The sequence below is a fragment of the Canis lupus genome, chromosome 25, assembly GCF_011100685.1.
Source record: "Canis lupus familiaris isolate Mischka breed German Shepherd chromosome 25, alternate assembly UU_Cfam_GSD_1.0, whole genome shotgun sequence".
Classification (NCBI taxonomy): Eukaryota; Metazoa; Chordata; class Mammalia; order Carnivora; family Canidae; genus Canis; species Canis lupus.
In genome coordinates, this window is record NC_049246.1 from 29,363,148 (window position 1) to 29,387,693 (window position 24,546).

At 45.9% G+C, this 24,546-nt stretch overlaps 1 protein-coding gene across 2 annotated transcripts in view; it reads left to right on the top strand.

Annotated features, from left to right (window-relative positions):
- The window catches only part of ZNF395 (zinc finger protein 395), a 46,620-nt gene that overhangs the window by 18,441 nt on the left and 3,633 nt on the right, over positions 1-24,546 (top strand). For both annotated transcript variants that reach the window (XM_038573723.1, XM_038573724.1), the window contains exons 2-9: positions 11,975-12,221; positions 13,992-14,224; positions 16,120-16,229; positions 20,211-20,446; positions 20,937-21,037; positions 21,793-22,072; positions 23,424-23,516; positions 24,249-24,352. In XM_038573723.1, coding sequence (XP_038429651.1) covers positions 11,988-12,221; positions 13,992-14,224; positions 16,120-16,229; positions 20,211-20,446; positions 20,937-21,037; positions 21,793-22,072; positions 23,424-23,516; positions 24,249-24,352 — 1,391 coding nt within the window. In that variant the 5' untranslated portion in view covers positions 11,975-11,987. The remainder of the gene's footprint in view (positions 1-11,974; positions 12,222-13,991; positions 14,225-16,119; positions 16,230-20,210; positions 20,447-20,936; positions 21,038-21,792; positions 22,073-23,423; positions 23,517-24,248; positions 24,353-24,546) is intronic.

The window sequence follows — 24,546 nt, forward strand, 5'->3', positions numbered from 1 at the left end:
AGTGTCAGAGTGCTGGATGTTCTTTGCATTGTCCTGAAAGAAGCAAATTCTGATTTATTCATCTAATTATACAGCATAAATATATCAATGTGGCTCTGGAGCATATTAAGTGCTTTTATAAACAAGTGCTGGATGTGTGATCCAGGTGGGAGCTCAGTTTGGCCTAACGTTCTTTACAGGCAGGGTCTGAAGCTTAGGCTTCTTAATTATTCTGTTCAGTTCCTAGGTGAGAGTCTGGCACATGTGTTGAATATCAGCTTTTAAAAGTGCTGGTGTTTTGGTTCTGGGGTGCCCACTTCCCTGAGTTTCTGGTGAGTGGGTGCCAATTTGTTTCCCGTGTGGGTCTGCACTGCTGTGGGCCTGATCTGGATCTGGGACAGCTGGAATCTGAGACTGAGTGTCTGCGGGTGGGGTTACAGATTGGGAGGCAGTCACTGGAGGTTGCTCAGAGAGGCTGGTCAGATTCCGCCTCAGGGAGCTTTGGCAGCAGGCCTTGAACCACCCTGGGCAGGGCACCAAGAGTGAGATTTTGGCTTGGGATGAGCAGAGCACGATTTGGACCTGTGTGTGAGCAGGGGCCAGGTCATGTGGGAGACAGGCAGTGGCCCCTGGGTCTTGACTTTGTACTGCAGGGGCAAAGCTGTCTGGCTTGGCATTGAACTCTAAGCACTGATCCCTGGGGCTGATTCAGTGTGGCCAACAGGCCTCCAGATGGAATATGCTGGACTTCCCAGTTCCCCTAATCCTACTGAGATCAGTTTTGTTGCAATTTCCATTCATTACTGCCTCACCCTTGGTCTGCTTTTTGATTTCCTTCGGTAGTAGTATTACTGGTTTTGGTTGAATATCCTTTGCTAACTGCAGTTCCCAGATGCCAGCATGACAGTGGCTACTGAGCCTTTGGAGTGGCCCGTTGTGTTACTTAGCTCTCCAGCACTGGTCTAGAGTATCAGAGTCAGGGAAGGAAACACATCTGTTGAGTTCCTTCTAGATGCTGGATACATTTCTCATTTTTCACAGGTAAGGTAGGACATTGAGGCTCCAGTCACACAGGTGGAGGTGACTGACTCACATCCCTATCCCCATCCATTCTTTCCCTAGAGAAGTGCCCTCTACAGTGAGTGTAGTGGCTGTACTTTGGCTTAGCTTCACCTGCACAGGCTGGCCATCCACTTTGATGAGCCAGGGTCAGCCCCCTTAGCATTGCCCAGCCTTTCCCCCATCTCAGCCATGGTATTCCTGGGGGATTGGAAGCATTCCCATTGGTATTGGACGAATACTCCTCTCTCAGAGCAGAGTCTCTTAGGAGGAGATGATAGAGCGACAGGGTGAGGGGCTCCCCCCATCTGGAAACAGAAAGCATGTATAGTTAATTGGGGAGTAGGAATAAAGGGCAAAGTTGGATTAAGAGTTGGTCTGTGGAAGCCTGGCACCCCTACTTCTGGCCAGGGGGTAAGATCTATAGCCACTGGCCAGTCAGCCACTCTGGTCTTAGAACAAATTCTGGTGTCCAGCTCCAATTTAAAGATTTAAATGCTTCCAGCCACTAGAATATTTTGTCATGCCAACATCACATGCTTCTTGTGATTTATAATTTCCAAAATTGCAGTTTATTTCCCATTAGCTTAGATTTTAGACTAGTGCCTCCCAGATGACCCTTGGATTCCTGAGGGGTAGTTGGGTTGCACTCTGGTCCCTTTCCTCACCTATTTATCTTTCTTGGTTAGATGTCTCTCAGTTGGCCAGTCTTGTGTACATGTGCATGGCTTATCTTTAATTTGGGGTCTCACACTCCTGACCCGCCCCCAGACCAGGTGGCACTTTCCTTGAGCACTCAAAGCCCTGTGTGCCCTGATTATCCACCACAGGAAAGGGCTGCTGCCCTTTTATTACCTGCTGATTCCAGCCAGGCAAGTCGGCAGGTGGCTCCCACCCTCCTTACAAGCCTCACTGTCTGTTTATTTAGCATTGTCAAGAAATGTAATAGTTATTTTTTCCAGTTTATTGAGAAGCAATTGACATATTTCACTGCATAAGTTTAAAGCATACAGCATGATGGGTTGATTTACATATTTTGTGAAATGATTATCACAACAGATTCAGCTAACATCTATCTTCTCATACAGATTCAATAAAAAGAAAAGAAGGGAGAGAAGTGTTCTTGTGATGCGTACTCTCAGGATTTATTCTCTTAACACCTTTGCTATAGATCACACAGCAGTGGCAGCTCTAGTCAGCATGTTGGGCATCACATCCCTAGTACTTAGTTATCTTATCACTGGAAGTTTGTGTCTTTTGGCCACCTTCCTTTGATTCCCTGCTCTGCCATCCCCCTGCCTCTGCTAACCACAGGTCTGATCTCTTTTTCTATGAGTTTTTGTTTACTTGTTTGTTTTGCTTTTGTTTTTTTAGAGTCCACATGTAAGTGAGATCGTACAGTATTTGTCTGACTTATTTCACTTAGCAAAATGCCTTCAGGGCCTATCCATGTCGTTGTAAATGGTGGGATTTCCTCATGTTTCACGACTGAATAATATTCCATAGTATATACATACATCATCTTTATTCACTCACCCATGGACACTTTGGTTATTTCCACGTCTTAGCTATTATAAATGTTGCTGTGATCATGAGGATGGAGATATCTATTTGAGTTCATGTTTTCTTTACTTTTGACTAAGATCCTAGAAGTGGAATTCCTGGATCATAAGGTAGTTCTGTTTTTAATTTTTGAGGATTCTCCATACTGTTTTCTACAGCGGCTGCACCAGCTTACATTCCCACCAACAGAGGATGAGGGCTCCCTTTGCTCTCCATCTTTATCAGCATTTGTCCTCTCGTCTTTTTGATGATGGCTCTTCTGACAGATGTGAGGTGATCTCCTCGTGCTTTAGCTCTGCATTTCCCTGATGATGAGTGACATTGAGCATCCCTCCATGTACCCATTGGCCTCTTCTTATATCTTCTTTGGAGAAATGTCTATTCGGATCCTTTGCTCATTTTTAATTGGGTAATTTGAGGATTTTGCTTGTTTGCAATTGAGTTGTATGAGTTCTTTATATGTTTTGGATATTAAGGCCTTATCAGATACATGGTTTGCAAATATATTTTTCACTATTCTGTAGGTTGTCTTTAGGGAATGTGATTGATTATTCATTCAAATAGCTGTTGAATTCCAAATTGTTTCTACTTTAACCACTTAATGAAAAAAAATATATAGAGAGTACATTTTTCTGCCTTCCTAAGGGTGAACATCAGAGAGACTTTTTTTTTTTTTTTTTTTTTGGTCTTGGGATTGCCACCTTGGGCATCATTACTGTACAGACTTCTCTTTCTGGCACGTGCGGTACTCAGGGCCTTATGCTAATGGATTGTTAGGCTTTTTAAATTCTCACCTCCATGTTTTCTATTTTTGGGGGTGGTTCTTTTGTTGCTAGCTTTGTGCTTTTTGTTACTGTGAGTGCTTCTAATAGATCCCTTTTTCACAATGAAACTCACACTTTCTTCCTCACAGTCCTCTGAGGATCAGACAAGGTGGTGGGAAGGAGGGGGCTGTGAACTCCAGAGCTCTCCATCCTGAGCCCCTGTCCTGCTGCTGCTAGGTCTCCACTTGTGGAGAAGACAGAATGAGACCAGAGAGGATCCAGGAAATCTGAAAATGCCACAGCTTGTTAGCGTGGACCAATAAATGACCTTGAGGAACCTCAGTTTTCTGAGTTGTGAAATGGGGATTATGTTGTCCCTCCATATTTTCTATTTTCTTGAGTTGCTAGGAGATTGTGAGGAAAAGGAAGTCCCCAGATGTGTGTATTATGGTGAGTGTAAACCCAAGTGCCATTCAAACAGCCCTCGGTGGTTTGAGTTAATGAGCAGGCCTCTTGTATGCTTACCTTAAAAACTGCTGGAGAGAACTGTTAGTTCTCTGGGCTCGTTCTCCAGGAGATCCTCAGCTCTAGGTTTCCTCCCTCCCACTGGGCTCTGGGTGAAATGCCGAGTCAGCAATCACTCATCTCCCCACCTCCTTCTGGAACGCTCACATAGTTTTAGCACAGTGCAGATCAGGTTTAACCACAGTGCACACACACACACACGTACACATGTGTGTGCGTGCTCTCCCTTCCCCCGTGCATGTGCAAAAACAGTGCTACATAAACTCTCTACCTCACACAGCACGTTTGCAAGCATGTTTTTACTTATGCCTGCTGCCTTTTATAGAATTCTCTGCCTGTTTTCAAGAAAACACTACAGTCTTAGAACTGAGTTTAAACACTAAAACTCTACCTTTGCTTTTGATAACCTATCTTCATTTTAGGGCAAGCAGCAGATATTATTTCTTTTTTTATATTATTTCTTATAACACATTATCTCTGGAATCTGGGGCTCTCCTCACCCATAAGAATATCATCCATTTAAAATCCTACATCTAAAAGAAAAATCATCAATCTGATGGGATGAACAAGATTTGGTCTGTGCTCAAAGGGCTTACAGTCTAAGGAGGTGCAGTCCTACTGGCACTAGTAGAAATAGTTATAGATTACTGAGCCTACCCATGTGCCAAGCACTAGCCTCAGAATTGTCTTGTTTAATACAGAGTGGTGTATGCAGGATAGAGCAATGAACAAAGGGCACCGCGGTGGTTTTGAAAGCAACTGAGGAGCTAGGTGTGAAGGAAGGGGAAGTGCACTTGTTCCTGGGCAGAACTGTGAAAACAGCTTTCCTTCCCTGCTGGCAGCGCAAACAGAATGATCTCTTTTACTTGACTGAATGATGGCTGTGCCATCAGACCCACAAAAGTGTTTGTTGACCAGGGTCATTTTTTATTTGCTGGAGAAAATTCAGTGTAACCAGATCAGATGACCTATTTCTATGGCCCATCTGCTGGAATATGAAAATAGGACTGCTATTTGGGACCTTTATTTTTTTCCTTCCATTATTCTATTACATCTATTACTCACAATAATGGGAAGGCTGGGTACTCACTTATAGGGGATGCTGTGGAGAGGATGCCAGCCCTGGATGGGAGATGGGCACCCTTTAAGGTCCCTGTCAATCTTGGTCGTCTGTAATTTAAATTTTGCTGGTAGTCTAAACCATTATACACTGATGCAGTGTAGTCCAGCTTCTAAAAACCTACAGAAAAGGATGATAATTACAATGCCCTGAGAATCCAAATAGTCATTTTTCGAACAGCTGACTTAGAAATGTTGGTATCAAATCAATCACTAATCTGCTCAGTGCTGTAGATCTTCAGCTTGTACTGTGAAAATCTAAAATGCACACCATACATTTTGAGATGGCATAATAGGGCCTGATAAATGACTGGAGGGGTCTGAAAGTTTTAGCTTAGGCCCTTGGCCACTCTTGGAAGGGTTTCTATCAAAAGCCAGGCTGGACAGAGTCTTCTGGGAAGAAAGATCAATGTATGCCCAGTGAAGTGAATATTTTTTAACTTTTTCTGGAGCAGGTATCTTAGAAAAAAATAAAGCTTGAGCACTGCCAGGTAGCATTTGGGTGGTGATAACATATGGGTATGGCCACTTGCTTTTGCCAAGGTTCAAATGGTGACCTGCGAACTAAGAGGACCACAGGCATATTTGCATATAATCATAAGCATGCTGTAAATGCACATGGAATCTCTCAACAGAGATTATCCCTGGCTAAACATTGCTGGAAAATGAATTGTTTGGGAATCCTATACCCCAATGGGTTTTGCTGTAAAATAGTAGATATGGTTTGCTACAGTGTTTTGGCCTTTGGATGAGCTTAGAAAATCACCCTGAAGGACATTTTTAAGTTAAAACTTTATAGATTTAAAAGAAAAAATATTAGCTTTCTGATAAGAGATTAAGAATACTATGCAAAATATTAGCCAAAGAATTAAAAACTCAAACTGTCATTCTGTGCAGTAGTCAGCTGGTGGAGGTCATAAAATAGAAAACTGAGGTTTAGTAGAGGACCTGAAACTCTTGGTAGAGGGTTGGTGTCCCTTGCCATGATCCATAATTATTTATTAGAGAGGTAGCAGGCACCCAGGATTTAGCAAATGGCAGTCTTATTCCAAACTCCACTCTCCTTCAACAACAACAGCACCCCCCTACCCACCAAGAAACCCCATTGGTTGTGTGTTGAATCACATTGACTTATGACCTGCATCCTGGAAGTGCCACTAGGTGATGTCATGGCTTGCTGCAGTGTCCTTGGGTGGTAGGAGAGAGCAGCCATTGTGCGTGAGCATGTGCACACACACGTACGTGTGCTGAGACAGGTGGTTGTCCAGCAACAGTCACATGTCAAATACCAATTTGCAACTCAGAACCACAGAAAGAATTTGTTTTCCTATTCTATCTGTTCCAGTTATTTAACTGATGGCAGATGTTCTCATTAAGGGCTATTAGTAAGTACATCAGACTATATTTGCTGAGGTTAACCCCTTTCGGACGTTTGACCAAAATACAAGGGCAGCTACCCTACCTATTAGTGACAACAGCAAGGGTGAGAAACACAAGAAGGCTCAGGATCCCCTTAAAACTGTCCGTCTGCTGGGAAGGCTTTTTTAGCATACGTTTATGCTTCAATCAAGGAATTCTGTAAGTAACTTCATAAAGTGGGATTGGGTTACAGGCTGAAACACTGTTATTGTTACCCTGAAATAGAGGTTCCTTGATTTCTTTTTGCTTCACTAGAACCCTATAGATAATAGGGCAGGGCTGTTTATATGCATCACTGATAGCTCCTGAGAAAGAAACCAAACAGGGAATGAATAGAAGTAGAGATGAGGAAAGAAGGGTTTGAAGGAGGCTATAGTTAGATTAATAGAAGCAACGTAGGAGGGAGGGTGGGATCCCCTACCCCTCGTGTGAGACCCCCTACCCCTCGTGTAATGTAACGGGTGATCCTGGCGAGTCATTCTAGGTCCAGAGTTACCCTGGCTCCTTCACCCACCTGTATGATGGACCTCTGGAGGCACTACCGTTCATTTCTGGATCCCCGAAGGCCTCTGTGGTTTATGTTGTGCATAAAGCCATGCCCATAAAATAATGAGTATACTGATGAACACAAGAGAGGCATTGATTCGCTGCTGGCCATGCTGCCCAGTCTATATTTAGCCTCGATTTGTATTCTTCACTTCCATGCTCTCAATCCCTAGTATAAACTTGGCTAAAATTTTCCTTAACTTTTGGGACTGTCATGTTATCTCTGTGCCCTCCGAGAGGGCAGTATGTGTGTAAAGGTCTTCCCGAACCACTAAATGATTAACAGTGCCTTCGACTGTTTAACAGGGTCACACTAAAGCATTGACCTTTATTTTGTAGGTAGGAGGCCAAGTGGTGAAACAATTTTCAAAGAAAGAAAGTGCACTAGGAAATGGAAAAGAGAGACTTGTAGGATTGGGAGCTAGTTTTTTTCTATTGGGGTTCATTCATATAGGAAAAAAAATACCATGTAGATAAAAAGCAGCTTAACTGTTATATTTTGAGAGATTGCACACCTACTAGAAACCCCCCACCCTGAGCACTGGTTCCTATTTGTGTAGCCTCTGTAAGCTAGCCTTACCGGGGCTCAGTTTCCTCATCAGAAATAGAAGAGTTTTGATCTCAAGTCATTTCTGAGGATTTAACTAAGTACAGTGTGTGAAAGCTAGTGCCTGTTTGCTACTTAATAAAGGCCGTTTCCCTTTCTTGTTTCTCTTCTGCTTTTAAAAATTAAAATGTGGGCATCCTATAAATAAATCAAATAATAAAATGCATTTCAGTGGAATTGGGCCAGTTAAAGGAGGAAGGCCAGAGAATGAAAGCAGATGCACATGGGGACGAGCTGGGAGTGGACACCAACTTTGCAGGCTTTGGAAGGCGTGGGATTCACAAACCAAGGGAAAAGTTTATTCTTTAAGTTTAAAAAGAAAAAGGCTCACAAAAACATCATCAGAGTCTGTTAGCCAAATATTTCAGGCCCCATCTGAAGACTGGAAGCCCAGGAATTTTGGAAATACTATCCTTTCTTCATTTCAGTGGTAGAAACCTCAGACTTCCTGCTGTGGAAAGTGGGGGTGGCCAGTGTGTGTGTGTGTGTGTGTGTGTGTGTGTGTGTGTGTGTGTTTTGGTCAAGGAAAGGGTTGGGTTTTTCACCCCTCCCCCTGGATGGGTGCTGCCATCTGATGTCTGCAAGTGGCACTGCGGCTTCGCCTCTAGCTCTTAGGAACCCATTGAAATTAACCTGACCGTCTAGAGAGGTTCTTGTTTCAGGCTGGAGGCTTCAAGGATGAAGGTAGGTGACTGAGTTTCTAAAACTCAGTTAGCTTCGATATACTTTTTTTTTTGTAGTGGTAAAGAATTTACTGCTTACATGTTTCTTCCTTTTTAGTGTTAAGCTTCCTAATAGTGTTACTGAATGTAAAGTCACCAGACAGCTAAACAGGAACTCCATAGGATGCTGTGGCTCTGACCTTTTCTTATCTGTTCTTTGCTTTCTAGGGAAATCACGGTGAGCATACCATGCTATCTGATTCCATCTGATTCTGATACCATGCTATCTGAAGCTTGGAGTAAAAAGCATTTCTAAAAACAAGCCTAGCACTTTTTCTCAATATTTGCAACTGTAAAGATTTTACTTACTTATTTATTTGGAGCATGAGTTGGGGGAGGGGCAGAGGGAAAGAGAGAATCTGAAGCAGATTCTGTGCTCCATCCCACGACCCTGAGCTCACGACCAGAGCCAAAACCAAGAGTCGGTTGTTCAACTGACCGAGCCCCCCAGGTGCCCCTCAGTATTTGCAACTTTATTATTATCTTTTAAACTAATTTTTTCCATTCATGTTTTGCTACCGTAGAAATGTTTGCTTAGCATAATTTGCTGGAATGGTTGGAAAGAGGCCAGGATTGAGAGATGTGGAAATAGCATGGGACTAGACAAAGCCCCAAGGCACTTTGAGACAAGGGTAAAAAGTAGAGGAGATTTTTGGAATGGTTCAAAGCAAGCCTGAATTCTTTGCTGTGGTGATAGTTTTCTTCTGGTGTGAGTGTGGCCAGGGGAAAAGAGATGAGAGGGAGGAGAAATGTCAATGAAACAGTCTCTAGCAATGCCAAGCCTAATAGTCAGGGGTGGAGTGAGCCTGATGGGGCATTTCAGGTGTAGCAATAGCATTGGTATAGAGGTCCATGAAAATCCTTGTAGTTTATATTTACCACAGCCCTGGGGAATGTGCTTTGCACATATCAATTCCTCAACTAAATATTAACTGAATAAATGAGTAGGAGGGAACAGAGGACCTGGAACAGTAGAGGTTAGGAATGTGCTAGAGGACCCAGAGGAAATGAACTCCAGGATGGCTGAAGAATCATGAGTGCTGTAGAGAAAGACGGCAACCTGAGTTTGTAAAGTGCTGGGTCTGATTCCTCCTCTTCTTTCAGGGGACACAGCCCTGAGAACCCCCTGGTAGGCACCTGCCCCTTGAGCCCTGTGCAAGAGCAAAGGGAATATAAGGGTCTGTCATGTTGTTAGGTGACCAATGGAAGTCAGTTCTCAGGAGTTGGAGAAAAGGACAGCTATTAGGCTGGGGAAACCAAGGAGGAGGGTGTGGTTGGGAGTTGTAAGCACAAAGCTTACCCTTTTGGAATTGGACAGTACCTCATGAAGCCAGTTCATGACATAGGTGCTGGAGATGGAGGTTTGGAATCAAAGCAGGTGAGGAATGGGGAAGTAGAGGCTGCAGGTCATGGGTCCTAGGCAATGCATATTTGGAAAGAGGATGGGGAGCATGGTGCATGGTGTACTCTTAAGAAATACAGACTTTGAAGCCAGCAGGTCTTGGGATCCCTGACTTGGCCTTTCACCAGCTTTGACCTCAGTTGAGTCTCAATCTCTCTGAGCCTTCGTGTTTATCTTTTGAGAGCGGAGCAAGGAGGATGCTAATGGTACCTGTGGAAAAAAAGAGAATGCCATGACAGCATTTAGAATAGGGTCTAGCACATAGGAAATGCTCTCAAGCATTAGGTATGAATGTAATGTCTATGTATGTATGAGAGGTGTTTGGAGGTGAGCTGTCCAAATGACCTGGGGGTTAGAACTTATTACCTAATGGGAAAAGAAAGGACCATTCATCTTTTTTAAGAATATGAGAGTTAAGTCTATTACAGAATTATTGTAGAAATCTGTGTGCAGAATGTTCATTTCTCTGAATCTGGAAGCAGAGTGGACTTCATTATAATAATGCTACTTTGTATTTCTGTCATGCTTAGCAGGTTGGGAAGAGCTGCTACAGGAATGTTTTCATTTGCTCCTTCAAGATATTGGTGAGGGGAGTGTTGGTGTGATTTGTAGATGAGGAAACAGACTGAGTGGGTACTGCCCTTTTGGCCTGAGGGTACATCTGTGTTTTCCCTGCATCTCCTTTAGCAGGGAGGCTGTAGGTCAAGGGAAGGATTTCCCAAGAGCCAACTGGTTCAGATCACCGAGGTATCTGGAAAATAGAGTTCTTGTTTTCTGGAATGACGTAGGTGCATGAAGGTCAAGGAGTGGTCCAAAGAACTCCTGAGGGCCCCACACAGCCCTGGGGCTCACCGAGTGCCACGGTGGTCAGAACCCCTCCTCTCAGGAGGATTTTGACATGATGTCTGATGTAGGGAAACATCAGAGCAAAGTTTCTAGTTCCAACATCCTCCCTAGCTTCCTCTTCCCTACGATGTGGAAGGCAGGTGCTCCCCAGTTCTCTGCTTTCTGCAGTATGATAAATGGGGGTACAGGGATGCCCCCAGAGTATCCTGAGATGGCATGTGCCATTTTTCACAGCAGCTAGTGTTCATCACGGGATGAATGTGCCAAGGCCTGGAATAGTCTTCCTTGGTCCTTTTCAGGGCTGTGGTCCTATGGTCCTATGGTCACCCTTTATGTGTTAGTAGCCTGACACCAGGTGCTATTGGAGAGAGCGTATTGGCCACTCTGATTCATGGAGGGGACCTGGATTTGGACTTGGGAAACCAGATCTCCTTCAGGGCCTGGCACCTACCAGGTTTATTGCTGCAAACAAGTCACTTAAGCTCTCAGCATTAATTTCTTCAAGTGTAGAATGAGGAGAGGAGAGTTAGCTACTCATTTCTGTGGCTCTTTGCAACTGAATCCAGCTAAGCCAGAGAATGTGCAAGTCTCTGACAAACGTCCTCACACTCTGACTTAGTGATGTCCTGTATGGGAAGTTGACCTAAGGAAGCATCCTTGGTATGTGTGTGAGCTCAGAGGATGCTCCCTGCAGGCAGAGCAGATTAAACAGCATCATGCGGGATAGAACCCTCAGGTACAATAATAAAGGACTTGTTAAGTTAGCAATAATGCATCTGCCTAAGAAAATACCGTGTGGTTTCTAAAAGTGTTTACTTATTTATTTTTTATTATTTATTTTTTAAAAAAGATTTTATTAATTCATGAGAGACACACACACACACACAGGGAGAGAGAGAGAGAGAGGCAGAGACATAGGCAGAGGGAGAAGCAGGCTCCATGCTGGGAGCCCGATGCGGGACTTGATCCTGGGACGAAGGCAGGTGCCAAACCACTGAGCCACCCAGGTGTCCCTAAAACTGTTTTTATTGAATAACATTTAGTGTTCTAGTAAAACCTATAGAGGCTATTAAGTGAGAATTCAGTTTACCTAACCATGATCCCATTTCTGTAGAGATAGAAGTATATCAACATATATATTGAAGAAAGCATGGAATGTTATGTAGGTATTGGGTACCTCTGGGAGGCAGCATCTTGAGTGATTCGTTTTTTTCTTTGTGCTTATCAGTATTTTCTAAGTATCCTACTGGGGATGGGTGTTACTTTTGTAAAAGGAAAATAAACTGTAGAAGTTACTTTAAAATGTTTCACCTACTTTAACGGATACTTACAGACTCCTGCTGCATGTAGGGCGTTGTACTAAAGGCTTCCAAATTCCTCCAGATAATGGATAAAGGACTCCCTGTCCCCTTTGCCTCCTCAGGAAAGGCAGCAGCATGGCCAGTGTGCTGTCCCGGCGCCTTGGCAAGCGGTCCCTCCTGGGAGCCCGGGTGTTGGGGCCCCCCGGGGCTGCCCCACCCTCAGAGCCTCAGACTGAGCTGCTGGAAGGGGCGGCTCCCCAGTCCTTCCTCGCCTCTAAGGACATTTCCTGCCAGGAGCAGCCCAAGGAAATCCTCAAGGCTCCTGGTACCTCAGGCCTCCAGCAAGTGATCTTTCAGCCTGGGCAGAAGGTAGGTTGATCCCCTGGTAGACAGGTGTCTGATCTCCCCTGACTTGGGGCTGGCAGGCCAGCAGCACCCTGAGTGCCCGGCCAGAAACTCTCTGGGTACCAGTTTGTACATAGACCTTTTACTTGTAGCCCTGTGGGCCCTTGGGCAGCAGGCTTCCCTAGAGAATGAGCCATCATTAGCAGACCCAGGGCTCCTCCATGACAGCGCTGTCAGGCCTCTGTTATTCTGGACTTAGGCCTACTCAAAGCCTCAGTTCAGAGCACGGCAAGAGCTCAGTTTCTCCATCTGCCTCAGTTTCCAACTTGACAAAACAAGACTCTTAGGCTTGTAAGAGATAATATTGCACCTTTGAATTGCCTTTAGACGCTTTCTTTTTTAAAACTTTTATTTATTTATTCATGAGAGACACAGAGAGAGGCAGAGGCACAGGCAGAGGGAGAAGCAGGCTCCCTTTGGGGAGCCCATTGTGGGACTCAATTGCAGGACCCTGGGATCATGACTTGAGCCAAAGGCAGACACTCAACTACTGAGCCACCCAGGTGCCTTTTGCCTTTAGACATTTTCAAAATGCAAAGGTGTTGGTTTAGTCAGAGTGACATTTGGATTTCCTTTTTTAGTGTTCCCTCCCCTTGTGGCAGAGCCCAGTCATCATCTGTACCTGATATAACCACTAGGTCCAAGTGCATTGCCTTCTTGAGGGCCCATAAATAGAGACTCTACCTTTTGTCTCCTGCTGAGGCCTGTGTTGTCCAGGCCTCTCTTCCCATAATGTAAGGTGACCTGCCAACTGCTAGGCACCCCTTGAGAGAGGTCTACCTCTCCATTGCCACTATCTTGTCCCCAGGTAGACTTAGAATTCCCTGAAGGGAAAAATGCAGGGCTGATCAGTTCCAGGTATAGTTGGGAATATATATAGACAGTAGATATATAGGACTTCAAAGGCAAGACAAAGCAAGACATCAAGAGAATGGATACAGATTCCAAATTCATTTGGTAGAGAATTTAATCCATTTACATTTAAAGTAATTATTGATAGGTAAGGACTTCTTCTTTTGTTAATTGTTTTCTGACTTACAGTTCTTTTCTTCCCCTCTTGCTGTCTTCCCTTGTGAGTTGTTAATTTTTTTGTAGTTATATGCTTTGATTCCTTTCTCTTTATCTTTTGTGTATCTATTATTATTACTTTTCTTAAGGTTTTTTTTTTTTTAAAGAGATCTTATTTATTTATTCATGAGAGAGAGAGAGAGAGAGAGAGAGAGGGAGGCAGAGACACAGGCAGAGGGAGAAGCAGGCTCCATACCGGGAGCCCGACGTGGGACTTGATCCCGGGACTCCAGGATCGTGCCCTGGGCCAAAGGCAGGCGCTAAACCGCTGAGCTACCCAGGGATCCTCTCTTTTGTGTATCTATTAGAGTGTTTTTCTTTCTGGGTTACTGTGAAGCTTACAGAAAAAAAAACATCTTATGTTTGTAACAGTCTATTTCAAGATGATAACAACTTAACTTTAATGGTATATAGATTCCAAAATCAGAAGGTCCAGAAACTGGCATATTTGCTTCAGAGAGTTTATAAGGATCTGTTTTGGGAAGAACTGATCTACTGTGGATAATTTGGGTACTCAGGTGGGAATCAGGTACCTGAGAACATGTATTTGAATTAAAAATTAGAGAAGCAGTTTGTGGTAGGTGGATCCTGGCTCTCAGAACAGGGGGCCTATGGCATAAGAACTACTAAGTACTGACCACCGATTGCTCTTTTTTACCCCCTCAGGTTTATGTGTGGTATGGAGGTCAAGAGTGCACAGGACTGGTGGAGCAGCATCGTTGGGCAGAGGATAAAGTGATGGTCTGGCTTTTGGATCAGAAGTTACAAATCTGCTGTAAAGCGGAGGAGGTGTGGCTGGCAGAGCTACAGGGTCCCTTCCCTCAGGCACCACCTCTGGAACAGGGAACCCAGACACCAGCCTATAGGCCTGTCTCTAGGAACATTGATGTCCCAAAGAGGTTTGTGTGGGAGCACCTGGGCTCTGAAAGTCATATGGGTGGTGAGGTGTGGGGTTATGGGATGTCTTGTGATAGGGAAGGAATGTGAAAGTCCTAGGTGTCTAGTTGTCAAGATCTTGGACAAATGGGATACAGAGAGGGAGCGTCCTTTAAAAAAAAAAAAACACCTCAGAAACACCTCAGAATACCATCTTTTCTTCTCTGTAGCTCTGTTATGGGTGGCATATCTTTGGTGTGGCTAAGGGCTATTTCCCCCCTTCATCCTTAAATTAAAACGAGTAGTTTTTCATGATGAGAGGCAGGAAAAAATAGCTTAGATCAGGAGTCTGCAAACTTGTTCTGAGTGGGCCAGAAAGTAAATCACATAGGTTTGGGAGCCAAATAGTCTTCATCCTGGCTACTCAGCTCTGCTGTGGCAGTGTCAGAGGAGCCACAGACAATACAGAAACACAGGGCATGGTTGTGCTCCAATAAAACATTACTTACAGACACTCAGATTGTAATGTTATATGATTTTCATGTGTCACATATCAAGAGATAATTCTTTTGGTTTTTAATGCCATATAAAAATCTTCCCTTATGAGTCATATAAAAACAGGCAGCAAAAACAACAACAAAAAAAACAAAAAAAAAACAGGCAGCAGAGCATGTTGGCCCACAGATTGCTGACCCCTCGCTTAGATACTCAACACCATTGATGAGTGAAGAATGTATATTTTGCTTTAGAATTTTATGATACAAATTTTGCCCTAGAATATACATATATAATCTCCTAATTTCTGTATTATGTACTCTGTTATACATTGATATTTTAAGATTTTTTTTTTTATATTTTAAGATTAAGAAGGGAAATCTGCCAGTGAAGACTGCCTTATATATAGGATGTGTAAGCACTTAGGTCTCATTTTCACATCTTCTGCTGTGCTTGCCTCTGGGTACTACTGTTACAGGATATCTAATGTCTTTACACCAGACCAGAGCAATAATATTTGATTGTGAATTCAGTGGAATGCTGGCAAATAAATTATTTTACTGTCCTATGGAAATAAATATTCAAAAGATCAGACAAAAAGAGGGATGCACATTTGTTTAGTATGATACTCGATTTAGTTACTTTCAGACCCTGTTGCATATTTCAGTGTCTAAATAGTAAAGAATGAATTAATACAATCCTTTGAAATAGATGAGCCACCTAGAAATTTATTTCAGAATAACTTTTCATACTTTAGCCATAGCTTACAGCTCCAAGTTTACTTCCACATAATGTAACTTTATGTGGATTTTTAAAGAAGTTACATGTAAAATACTATAGAACTCTGCTGTCTGAAGCATTGAGATTTGTACCAGGAGATTTATTTTAGTGTTTCTGGTTTACTTGCTCATTGGCTTGTGTACTAGGTTCAGAAGCTATCAGAATACCTCATCATTTTTCTCAGGGGAGGGGAAAGGAACTGGTTAGTGTAATTGGTTCCTCTTCAGTTTAATAGAAGAGTGGGGGGAAGGAAGGTAATTTTAGTGCTTTCGAATCCCAGCAGGCATCTATTTGCTCATGGTTGATTTTATGACTTTCACTCATCTTCCTTTGCCCCCAAATAAAATCCTCCACTTTAAGCTGCAGTTAGAGGGCCAACGTGAATTTAGCGGGGGACGGAGCTGCCTCTAGGTGTCAGCAGTGGCATGGGGACCCACCTGCTTGCACTGGGGTTGACTGATAGTAGGAATGCCATTCAGAGTGGGTATTTTTCATCAAGAATGAGGAGAGGCCTTCATGCTTTATTTAACGCACACACTGGCTGATTGGAGTGGGGGCACGGAGGGGACAGTCCAAAAGTGTGAGCTGATCACGCGCCCCGCTGTCAGGAAGTAACCTTTGGCACTCACCCACTTGAATTCAGGAAGTCGGACGCAGTGGAAATGGATGAGATGATGGCGGCCATGGTCCTGACATCCCTGTCCTGCAGCCCTGTCGTGCAGAGCCCTCCTGGGGCCGAGGCCAACTTCTCTGGTGAGGAAGGGGGCCCCCTGGCGGCTTCTGGGTGTGGTGCAGGCCCGCCACTGACTGCCTCTGCTTTGACCAGCCCGTTGTGGGCCAGTAGGAGGATTTCTGGAGTCTCTTCCCCACTGGCTCCTTAGACTGGCTGAGTGACATTGAGTTAGATGCTTCCATTCTTTTTCTTCAGCTTCCTCAGCTGGGGAGGAGTTTCCGGGTGCCTTGTGAAGATGATTGAGCACGAGGCTCAGCCACTCGAGTGGCCACTCGAGTAAGTTCTTCTATGGGAGTAAGTGAGCGAGGCACTTTGGTGGGGGCCTGAACAGGGCCAGTCGAGCAATATTTTAGTTCACGAAGGGGAAGCTTACCAAATGGTCCCCTGGTGGCCTCAGAAGATTCACGCCCCCGATCCAAGTGCCTACTTCAGCCTTGTAAATCAGAGCAGGCCTACAGGCCAAGGACCTGGAATACATGAGCTGAAGTCTAACAAATCGAACTGCTTAATGCAAAGCAAGAGTAAAGGACTTCATGGCCAATTTCTTGATTAAAAGAAAATCCTTCTGGTGCGACCCCTAAACACATTATCATTAATATGGGAGGAAGAAGGGTTGCTGGATGCTAGTAGTTTGACGAGACTGGTAGTGAACCTGAAGTTCTTTTCGAAATTCACTGTAAAACTGGCCTAACTTACTCCCAGGGAATAACTTTTTTTCATTGGTGACATCTAACTGAATTGCAAGCTACTTAAAAGCTGATAGGAAAATATGAGTTAGCTCAGAACACATGCCAGGAGGAAAGTGGCCTTTACAAGTATCCGTCATAAGGAATTTCCCTAGATGGAAGGTAAATCTGAAGGAGCAGTGAGGCAAGCTTACTTTCTTCACCCAGAGCCTGTCATCAAGGCTGAGGCTGCTAGTGCGAGTCATGGCAGTCAGATGGCACCTAGTCGTGGAGCTCAGCACCGCTGGCCTGCTCTGTTAGCTCTTGGGAGCCGCACAAGCAAAACGGGGAGGAAAAGAATCAATCTTACATTTTTAAGAAATTCTGCAGGTTTAGGAGATCTGGGAGGTTTGTCAACAGGAGGAAGATCAGGAATGTGTCATAAAGGGAAACAAATCACTGACTCCGTTCCCATCAGGTTATATGTGTATGTTTAGTACATCAATACGTGTTCACACACACCCTGACACCAACATATGCACACCTGACTGATACTATGCCTGAACCTGACATCTTAGGTCCCTGTTTGACAAACATTTTTCATTGTCTATTAAAGATTCTTTTTTCATTACAATGTATTTCTAATCTATGGTCAAAGTCAGTGGAAAAATAAGTCTTTCTTGGCAGCTGATTATATTGAAGTATTCTGCAAGGTGAGCTCTATGCTTTGCTGTACTTGTGGGTATATTTGCACAGAAGCCACCTATTTTCTTTATTCTCTGTATTGTTAGGATGGGTGTCTGTGTGTGTGTGTGTGTGTGAACAGAGGAAATTATAAATATTTCTTAGAAATTCAGTGTAAACTCTCATAGTTATGCAGAGGAACACTTTGTTTTCATGGTATAGAATATCTATTAACCTTACCCTAGAAGATCTAATGATCGGGCACCAGGGTGGCTCAGTGGTTGTGCATCTGCCTTTGGCTCAGATTATGATCCCAGGGTCCTGGGATCAAGTCCTGCATCAGGCTCCCTACAGGGAGCCTGCTTCTCCCTCTGTCTATGTCTCTGCCTCTCTGTGTGTCTCATGAATAAATAAAATCTTAAAAAAAAATCTCATAACCTAAGGTAGAGTCATTTATGTTTATCTTATAATTTATAGATTAATTTATGATTTAACATTTGTTATTTCGTTTTCTGTTTTTCTTCCTTTGTATGTCAATTTGCCAGTTTTGACATTTGAACCATTTGAATGGTTCCTCCGTGGAAGGCTGCTGTATTGTAGGGTTGGCCTACTGTTTGACCTACCTTTTTTCTCTAGAGTCTTTTTTTAATGTTTTTTTTTAAATTTTTTAAAATTTATTTATGATAGTCATACAGAGAGAGAGAGAGAGGCAGAGACACAGGCAGAGGGAGAAGCAGGCTCCATGCACCGGGAGCCCGATGTGGGATTCGATCCCGGGTCTCCAGGATCGCGCCCTGGGCCAAAGGCAGGCGCCAAACCGCTGCGCCACCCAGGGATCCCCTCTCTAGAGTCTTGATCACACTAAACGTAGCATTCTGTTCCCTGGCCCTTATTTCCCTAATAGGTGTCCTAAGTAGATGTGTGGGCCCTGGACCTACTGGCCTGTTGGTGGCTCCTGAGTTCTTCCCTGAAGGGCTATCCTGTTTTTTTTTTTTTTTTTTTTCAGATTTATTTATTTTAGAGAGAGAGAAAGAGAGCAAGCTTGGGGGTGGGGGGGATAGAGGGAGAGGGAGGAGAGGGAGAGACAGAGAATCTCAAGCAGACTCCTCATCAAGCATGGAGCCCAACACGAGGCTTGATCCCAGGACCCTGAGATCATGACCTGAGCTGAAATCAAGAGTCAGATGCTTAACCAACAGAGTCACCCAGGCATCATGAAGGGTTACCCTGTTTTAAGCCCTATGTGTACATGTTGAAACTCTGGATTTTCAAGAAGTCATAGCTTTGAGACTTGACAGTGATACTTGGGGAGGGAAGAATTCCTCCATCCTGTTCTTTTTGGGTGAATTCTTTTTGAATTCCTCCATCCTGTTCTTTTTCTCTTCATATGGAGGAGAGCCTGCATTGGAAACATGTAATGCTGAGAGTCTATTTCAGATGTCTAGATGAGCCTAGAAGCAGTTGGGAATCCGGAGCAGGATGAGAGAAAAACCGTTGGATTTTTATCCCGGCCACAAGGGACATGGTAGCGGATCTCAGAATCCAGGGTAGGGCAGCTCTGTGGAGCACCTGCCCTTGTTGGCAGTTGGGACTTTAGGGGACATGGCTGCCATACCTTGTCCCTGGCTTTTTCCGCCTCCTTCTCTTGCTATTTCCGTGTATCAGAATTTCAGATTCTCCTGTCCCATAAATCAATCTGGATTTATGGCCTAGGCAGGGAGGGTCTGGGTTGCACCTAAAAAAGTAGCCTGAAGAAAGGCAGTGTAGAAACTGAAGAATGCACCTGTCTCCCTGCAGTCTTCTTCCTGTCCAGACACACAGCTGGGAGCAGGACAGTGAGTTCAGGGCTGTAGCAGGTGGAAGGGTCTCCCCGACATCTCATGGTCAGTCTGAATTGCCCTCAGAGTTTCTTTCCTTCTTCAGACGTGTTACTTGTGGATAAAAGCAGGAGCCGCCCGGGCTGTAGTTAGCTCTGGTAAATGTTACACCTCCCGTAGCTGTAAGGGCTGGTAGGATTGTTTCTCACACGCAGGTTTTGGTGTCCTTGCCTGGGTTTAAATTATGGAAAGGCATTTTTCAAGAAAGCCTGACCAAGGAACCCTTCAGTTGGCCTTTCCATCTGCCTTTGCTGTGGAGAAAGGGTCTCAAGTGAGACCTCGCACGCTGGTTTGTGCAAGTTCTCACCGACCCTCTTATGTCTAGATGCAGAGGAAGGTCTTGCCCCTCCCCACACCGGACACCCTACTCTCCCCCTGCCGTTTTTTTTTTTTTTTTAAACACATAAAGTGAGAAATACATTTTAATTAGTTTATCCTTCTATTAATAATCTATAAAAGAAAGTTGCAGTGTGTGTCTGTGGGTTAATGATTATCAACATGGCTGTGGTAGGAAATGCCCACTAGTGCAGAGCCGGGCTACTTCATGGAAGCTCAGAAAGGAAAGATTTTAGGGTCCTCCCCCACTCAAGGAAGTGGCAAAGCCAGGCAGAGCCAGAGCCAGAGCCAGCAATTGGATTCAGGAAGCCAGACTCCAAACTAGAATTTCATGGCCTCTGACTGGGGCTGCTGGTACGAATCTGATGTAGACAGAGCTGTGCCAGGGGCCCTGCCTGGGGATAGCATGTGAATGCCTCTGTCTTCTCTCTCTGGGCAGCTTCCCGAGCCGCCTGTGATCCGTGGAAGGAAAGCGGTGATGTGTCTGACAGTGGCAGCAGCACCACCAGCGGGCACTGGAGTGCGAGCAGTGGCATTTCTACTCCCTCGCCTCCCCACCCTCAGGCCAGCCCCAAGTATTTGGGGGATGCCTTTGGTTCTCCCCAAACTGATAATGGATTTGAGACCGATCCAGATGCTTTCCTGTTGGATGAACCAGCTCCACGCAAAAGAAAGGTACGTGGTATGGTGTGGCGCTGACATCGGCTTGAGGCCCAGCTGTAGAGGGGCGGGTGGGGTGGAGGTGGTGGTGGCGGCATGGGTCCTTAGGTCTTTAGTGTTCTCAGGCTCCATCCCATTTCCATTTTCCTTTGCTCCTGTGTTCCCTCATGATATCCCCAGGGGCACACTCCTCGTCCTTCACACTGGTTCCTTTTTACCTCTGCCCCAATCCCTGCCTTCTTCACTGCACTCATATAGGGCCCATGCACGAGGGCCTCCTGTGGGGTCTTATCCCCAGCACCCAGCACTGCTGCTAGCAGCAGGACCATCTCCTGGGTCTGGGCTTTCTGCCTCTGCCTATCAGTTTCTCTGGTCCCAGAGAATCCCTTCCTTAGAGCTTTTTGTTGGGTTCTGTTTGAGGGCAGCTGAAGTCCCCACTGGGTGAGGATGAGGAGTGGTGAGAGGGAGGGGCATATCCCCATGATCTTCTCTTCCTTTCCCCCAGAACTCCGTGAAGGTCATGTACAAGTGCCTGTGGCCAAACTGTGGCAAAGTTCTGCGCTCCATTGTGGGCATCAAACGACACGTCAAAGCCCTCCACCTGGGGTAGGTATGGAGCCCAGGGCCCATTTACGTGGGGACCCACTCAGGTGTTCCTCCACTGTGCCAATTCCCCATGACCTACAGCCAAGAATGGCTCCAAGAAAATGACTTGCTGAGAAGACCACCTGGTGCCTATCCCTGGCCCCTGTGTTTGGCAAAATAGCCTGTTGGAAAGAGATCTTTGCTGGGAAGGAAGGGCCCTCCTCTCATGGTGAATGTTGATGCTATTCATGGGAAGGGAGCCCTGTCCATCTGTGGACTTGTCTTCCTGCCTCACTGTAGCAAGATGTTTTAATTCTGTGTAGAAATTGGGTGATTTGGTGAGACCTCATTGTGGGTTCTGCACCCCCTTCCCCTCAGGGAGCTGGGGCTGCATCAGCTCTGACTTCCCGGAGCCAGGGCTGCTTCTGGCAGTGGAAACTGACTCACAGCCCTTTCCCTTAAGGAGAGGTTGTGACCACAGTATGTGGGGCTCAGAGGGGACCCGTTGCAGAGTCAGATGACTATTGCAGGAGGAGAGGTGTGCACACATCCCTTGAGAGGAGGAACCTTAGGTATGAGGAAAAACAGTTCCCACTAATGTGTAAGCACATCATCCTTTGCATCAGCAGTGAGACCTTTGAGGGTTCTCTTGGTCTCCTTCCCTGCCTTGGCTGGGTTGGCCTGAGCCATCACTCTTCCCTCTTGTGCCACAGTGTCCCTGTGTTTGACCTGAGACAACTTGTCCCTGACCATCACCACATCTCCCTCCCTCACAGAGACACTGTGGACTCTGACCAGTTCAAGCGGGAGGAGGATTTCTACTACACAGAGGTGCAGATGAAGGAGGAAGCCGCTGCTGCTGGCACCCCTGCAGCTGACCCAGCACCCACCCCCGGCATGACCAGCCCTCCTCTTGCTCTCCTTCCACCACCTCCTCCCAAAACCCAGTCCTCAGGCCCAGAACACCCTGGCCTGGAGTCTTACCTGCCGTCTGGTGCTCTCAGCAAGTCAGCTCCTGGCTCCTTCTGGCACATTCAGGCCGACCATGCGTACCAGGTATGGGACTGGTGGACATTGGGAGCTCAGCCTTGTGGCCATGAGGATGTTTGGTGTCTGACCTGTCACTGGTCAGCCTGATCGAAGGCTGAGGCCTTTGGCTAGATTGCTAATTGCTAACTTCTACAAAGAAGAAAAGAAAAATGACTTCATGGTCAATAAATGTGGGAATTCCATAGTTCTCCATCGGTGGCTGTCATGAGTAGTTACTAGAAATCTGGTTGAATCCGAGTGACCTGGTCGATGGATTTGGACTGGGGAATTGTTATATCCCTGGTTATACCAGGGGATGGAGTTGTGGATTCGGGCTTCCCACGGTAAATCCCTACCTCCTAAAATTGTGTGACGTTAACAAATAACCCGGCACCCATGTTTTTGAGCACCTACTATGTGTCAAGCATTCAGCTAAGCTTTTCAAATAGAGTAAGAAATAGTCGCTGAAGGTGTGAAGTGCATGGTTTAGCGGGAGAGAGAAATGAATATGTAAGTCTGATTAATTATAATAAGTAGTCAAAATGCCTTTTGAGAGGCAGGAGAAATTGTTGTGGGTACAGGAAGAACCAAGCTATCATGCCCGTGTGGCTGGGCAAGTTATCGTAGAGGGGGTGACACATAAGCTGATCTTTACCACACATAAGTACTCAGTGAATGCACAACTTGCTCTGTGCCATTTTTTAAAAACATCCTTTTAGGCTTACAGCTTGGTTTTATCAGACTCCAGCCTGGCTTACAAGTCAGTAATTAAAAAGCAGTGCTTTCAATCAGAAAGACTTTACAAAATGAGCCAGCTCTCCTTAGAATGAGTGGCTGCTTGGCTAGTTCATGTTTGGCCAACTTCAGGGGGCCCTTTGGGCTGCTGGCTGACCCTCAAGCGGGGCCCTAGAGAGGGCAATTGGTGTTTTTACAAACAGACCTAAACCCGAACATCTAGGAGAGTGTTGCCTCCTTCCAAGTGGTTGCCTGGGGACACCATATACTTAGTATAGCAATACCACCTGTGCTTAGAAGGGTTTTGGACTTCTTTGGGGGCACTGCCTTTAGCATGTTCTTGGAAGGTGAGCCAACTGATGCTAATCCACAGTGATGATTCAGTCGTGAGGCTGGCACAGAGACCAGCTCTGAGAGAAGGGATCCAAAAAAGGATTGGAGCCTGGGACTAAGGAGTAACTTGAAGACTTGGGCTTGCTGGTGTCTCCCCCAGGCAGAGTGTTTGGGTGCATCCCACTATTGTCTGCTTGGAGGCCCATACTCTGCTGTGGTATGAGTACCTAGAAGTTCTAGGGAGCATGGGTAGACTTGCACACTGCTCGAACAAGTGGGCCTGAGGCCGACCTGCTCTTGTCTTTGGCAGGCCCTGCCGTCCTTTCAGATCCCCGTGTCGCCACACATCTACACCAGTATTAGCTGGGCTGCCGCCCCCTCCACGGCCTCCTCCCTCTCTCCGGTGAGTTTGTCTGTCTCTGAGCCCCTGGGCACCTCTGGTGGGCCCAGAGCCAGCCCAAGGCTCTTCTGTATGTTACTGGTGCTGGAGGCCATCCCCCCCAAGCCCCTGTACTTGTTTCCAGTCCCCAGACTTCTAGATGGCCTACATGCACTCTTCCCCTTGCCTGGCACTCCCTAATGGTCACAGCCCCTCTCAGGAGCAGGTGTGTGAGAAGGAGCATCCAGATCAGGCAAGTTTGCTGCCAGGGAAGTCACTGGGCAAGTGTGGGGTCGGTGCCCTGCTGAGTCCTGAGTTATCTGTGGGTGCTTGTTAAGGTTCCAGTGTGCAGAGGAGAAAAAGGGAGAGAAGAAGGGAAGGTGGAGAGGATGAGGGTAGGCAAGACACATGATGGGAGCTTGTGAGGGTGTTGCTTACCTCTGAACTAAAATCAATCTGAAATCCTTTTGAGCCACTCACAGTGGGTCCTGGCCTTAAATATCTCCTATGGGAAGGTGTCACATGTTGTCAAGTCTGAGTGCTTGCAGAAGCCACTGAGGCAGCACAGCCCCTCCTTTGTTCTACCTGCAGTGATTCCACTTAAACCTACAGGTGGCCAGGTTAAGAGGCTCCCCTGCCAGAGGCACCTGCTTTAGGCACGGAAGTGTGCCTTAAAGGCCTGCCCTCACTCTGCAACCTTTCACTACTGTCCTGGTGTCCCCGGCCTGTGCTGATGGCCCCTCTCTCTGTGCCCAGGTCCGGAGCCGGTCGCTAAGCTTCAGCGAGCCCCAGCAGCCACCGCCTGCAATGAAATCTCACCTGATTGTTACTTCTCCACCTCGGGCCCAGAGCAGTGCCAGGTGAGACCGTTTGCTCCTGTGGCCTCCCCTCTGGCCTCTGTCCCCACCATGTCCACTCTAGGTGTCAACTATAGCCCAGCGAGCCTAGTCTCCAGGGTTAGTTCCCTGGTTGGGGGGTGGAAGAGGCAGCTGGGGACATGCTGGATGCAGGGGGACGGTGGTGGTAGTGGGGTGTGGAGGGGACTTTGCTCCTT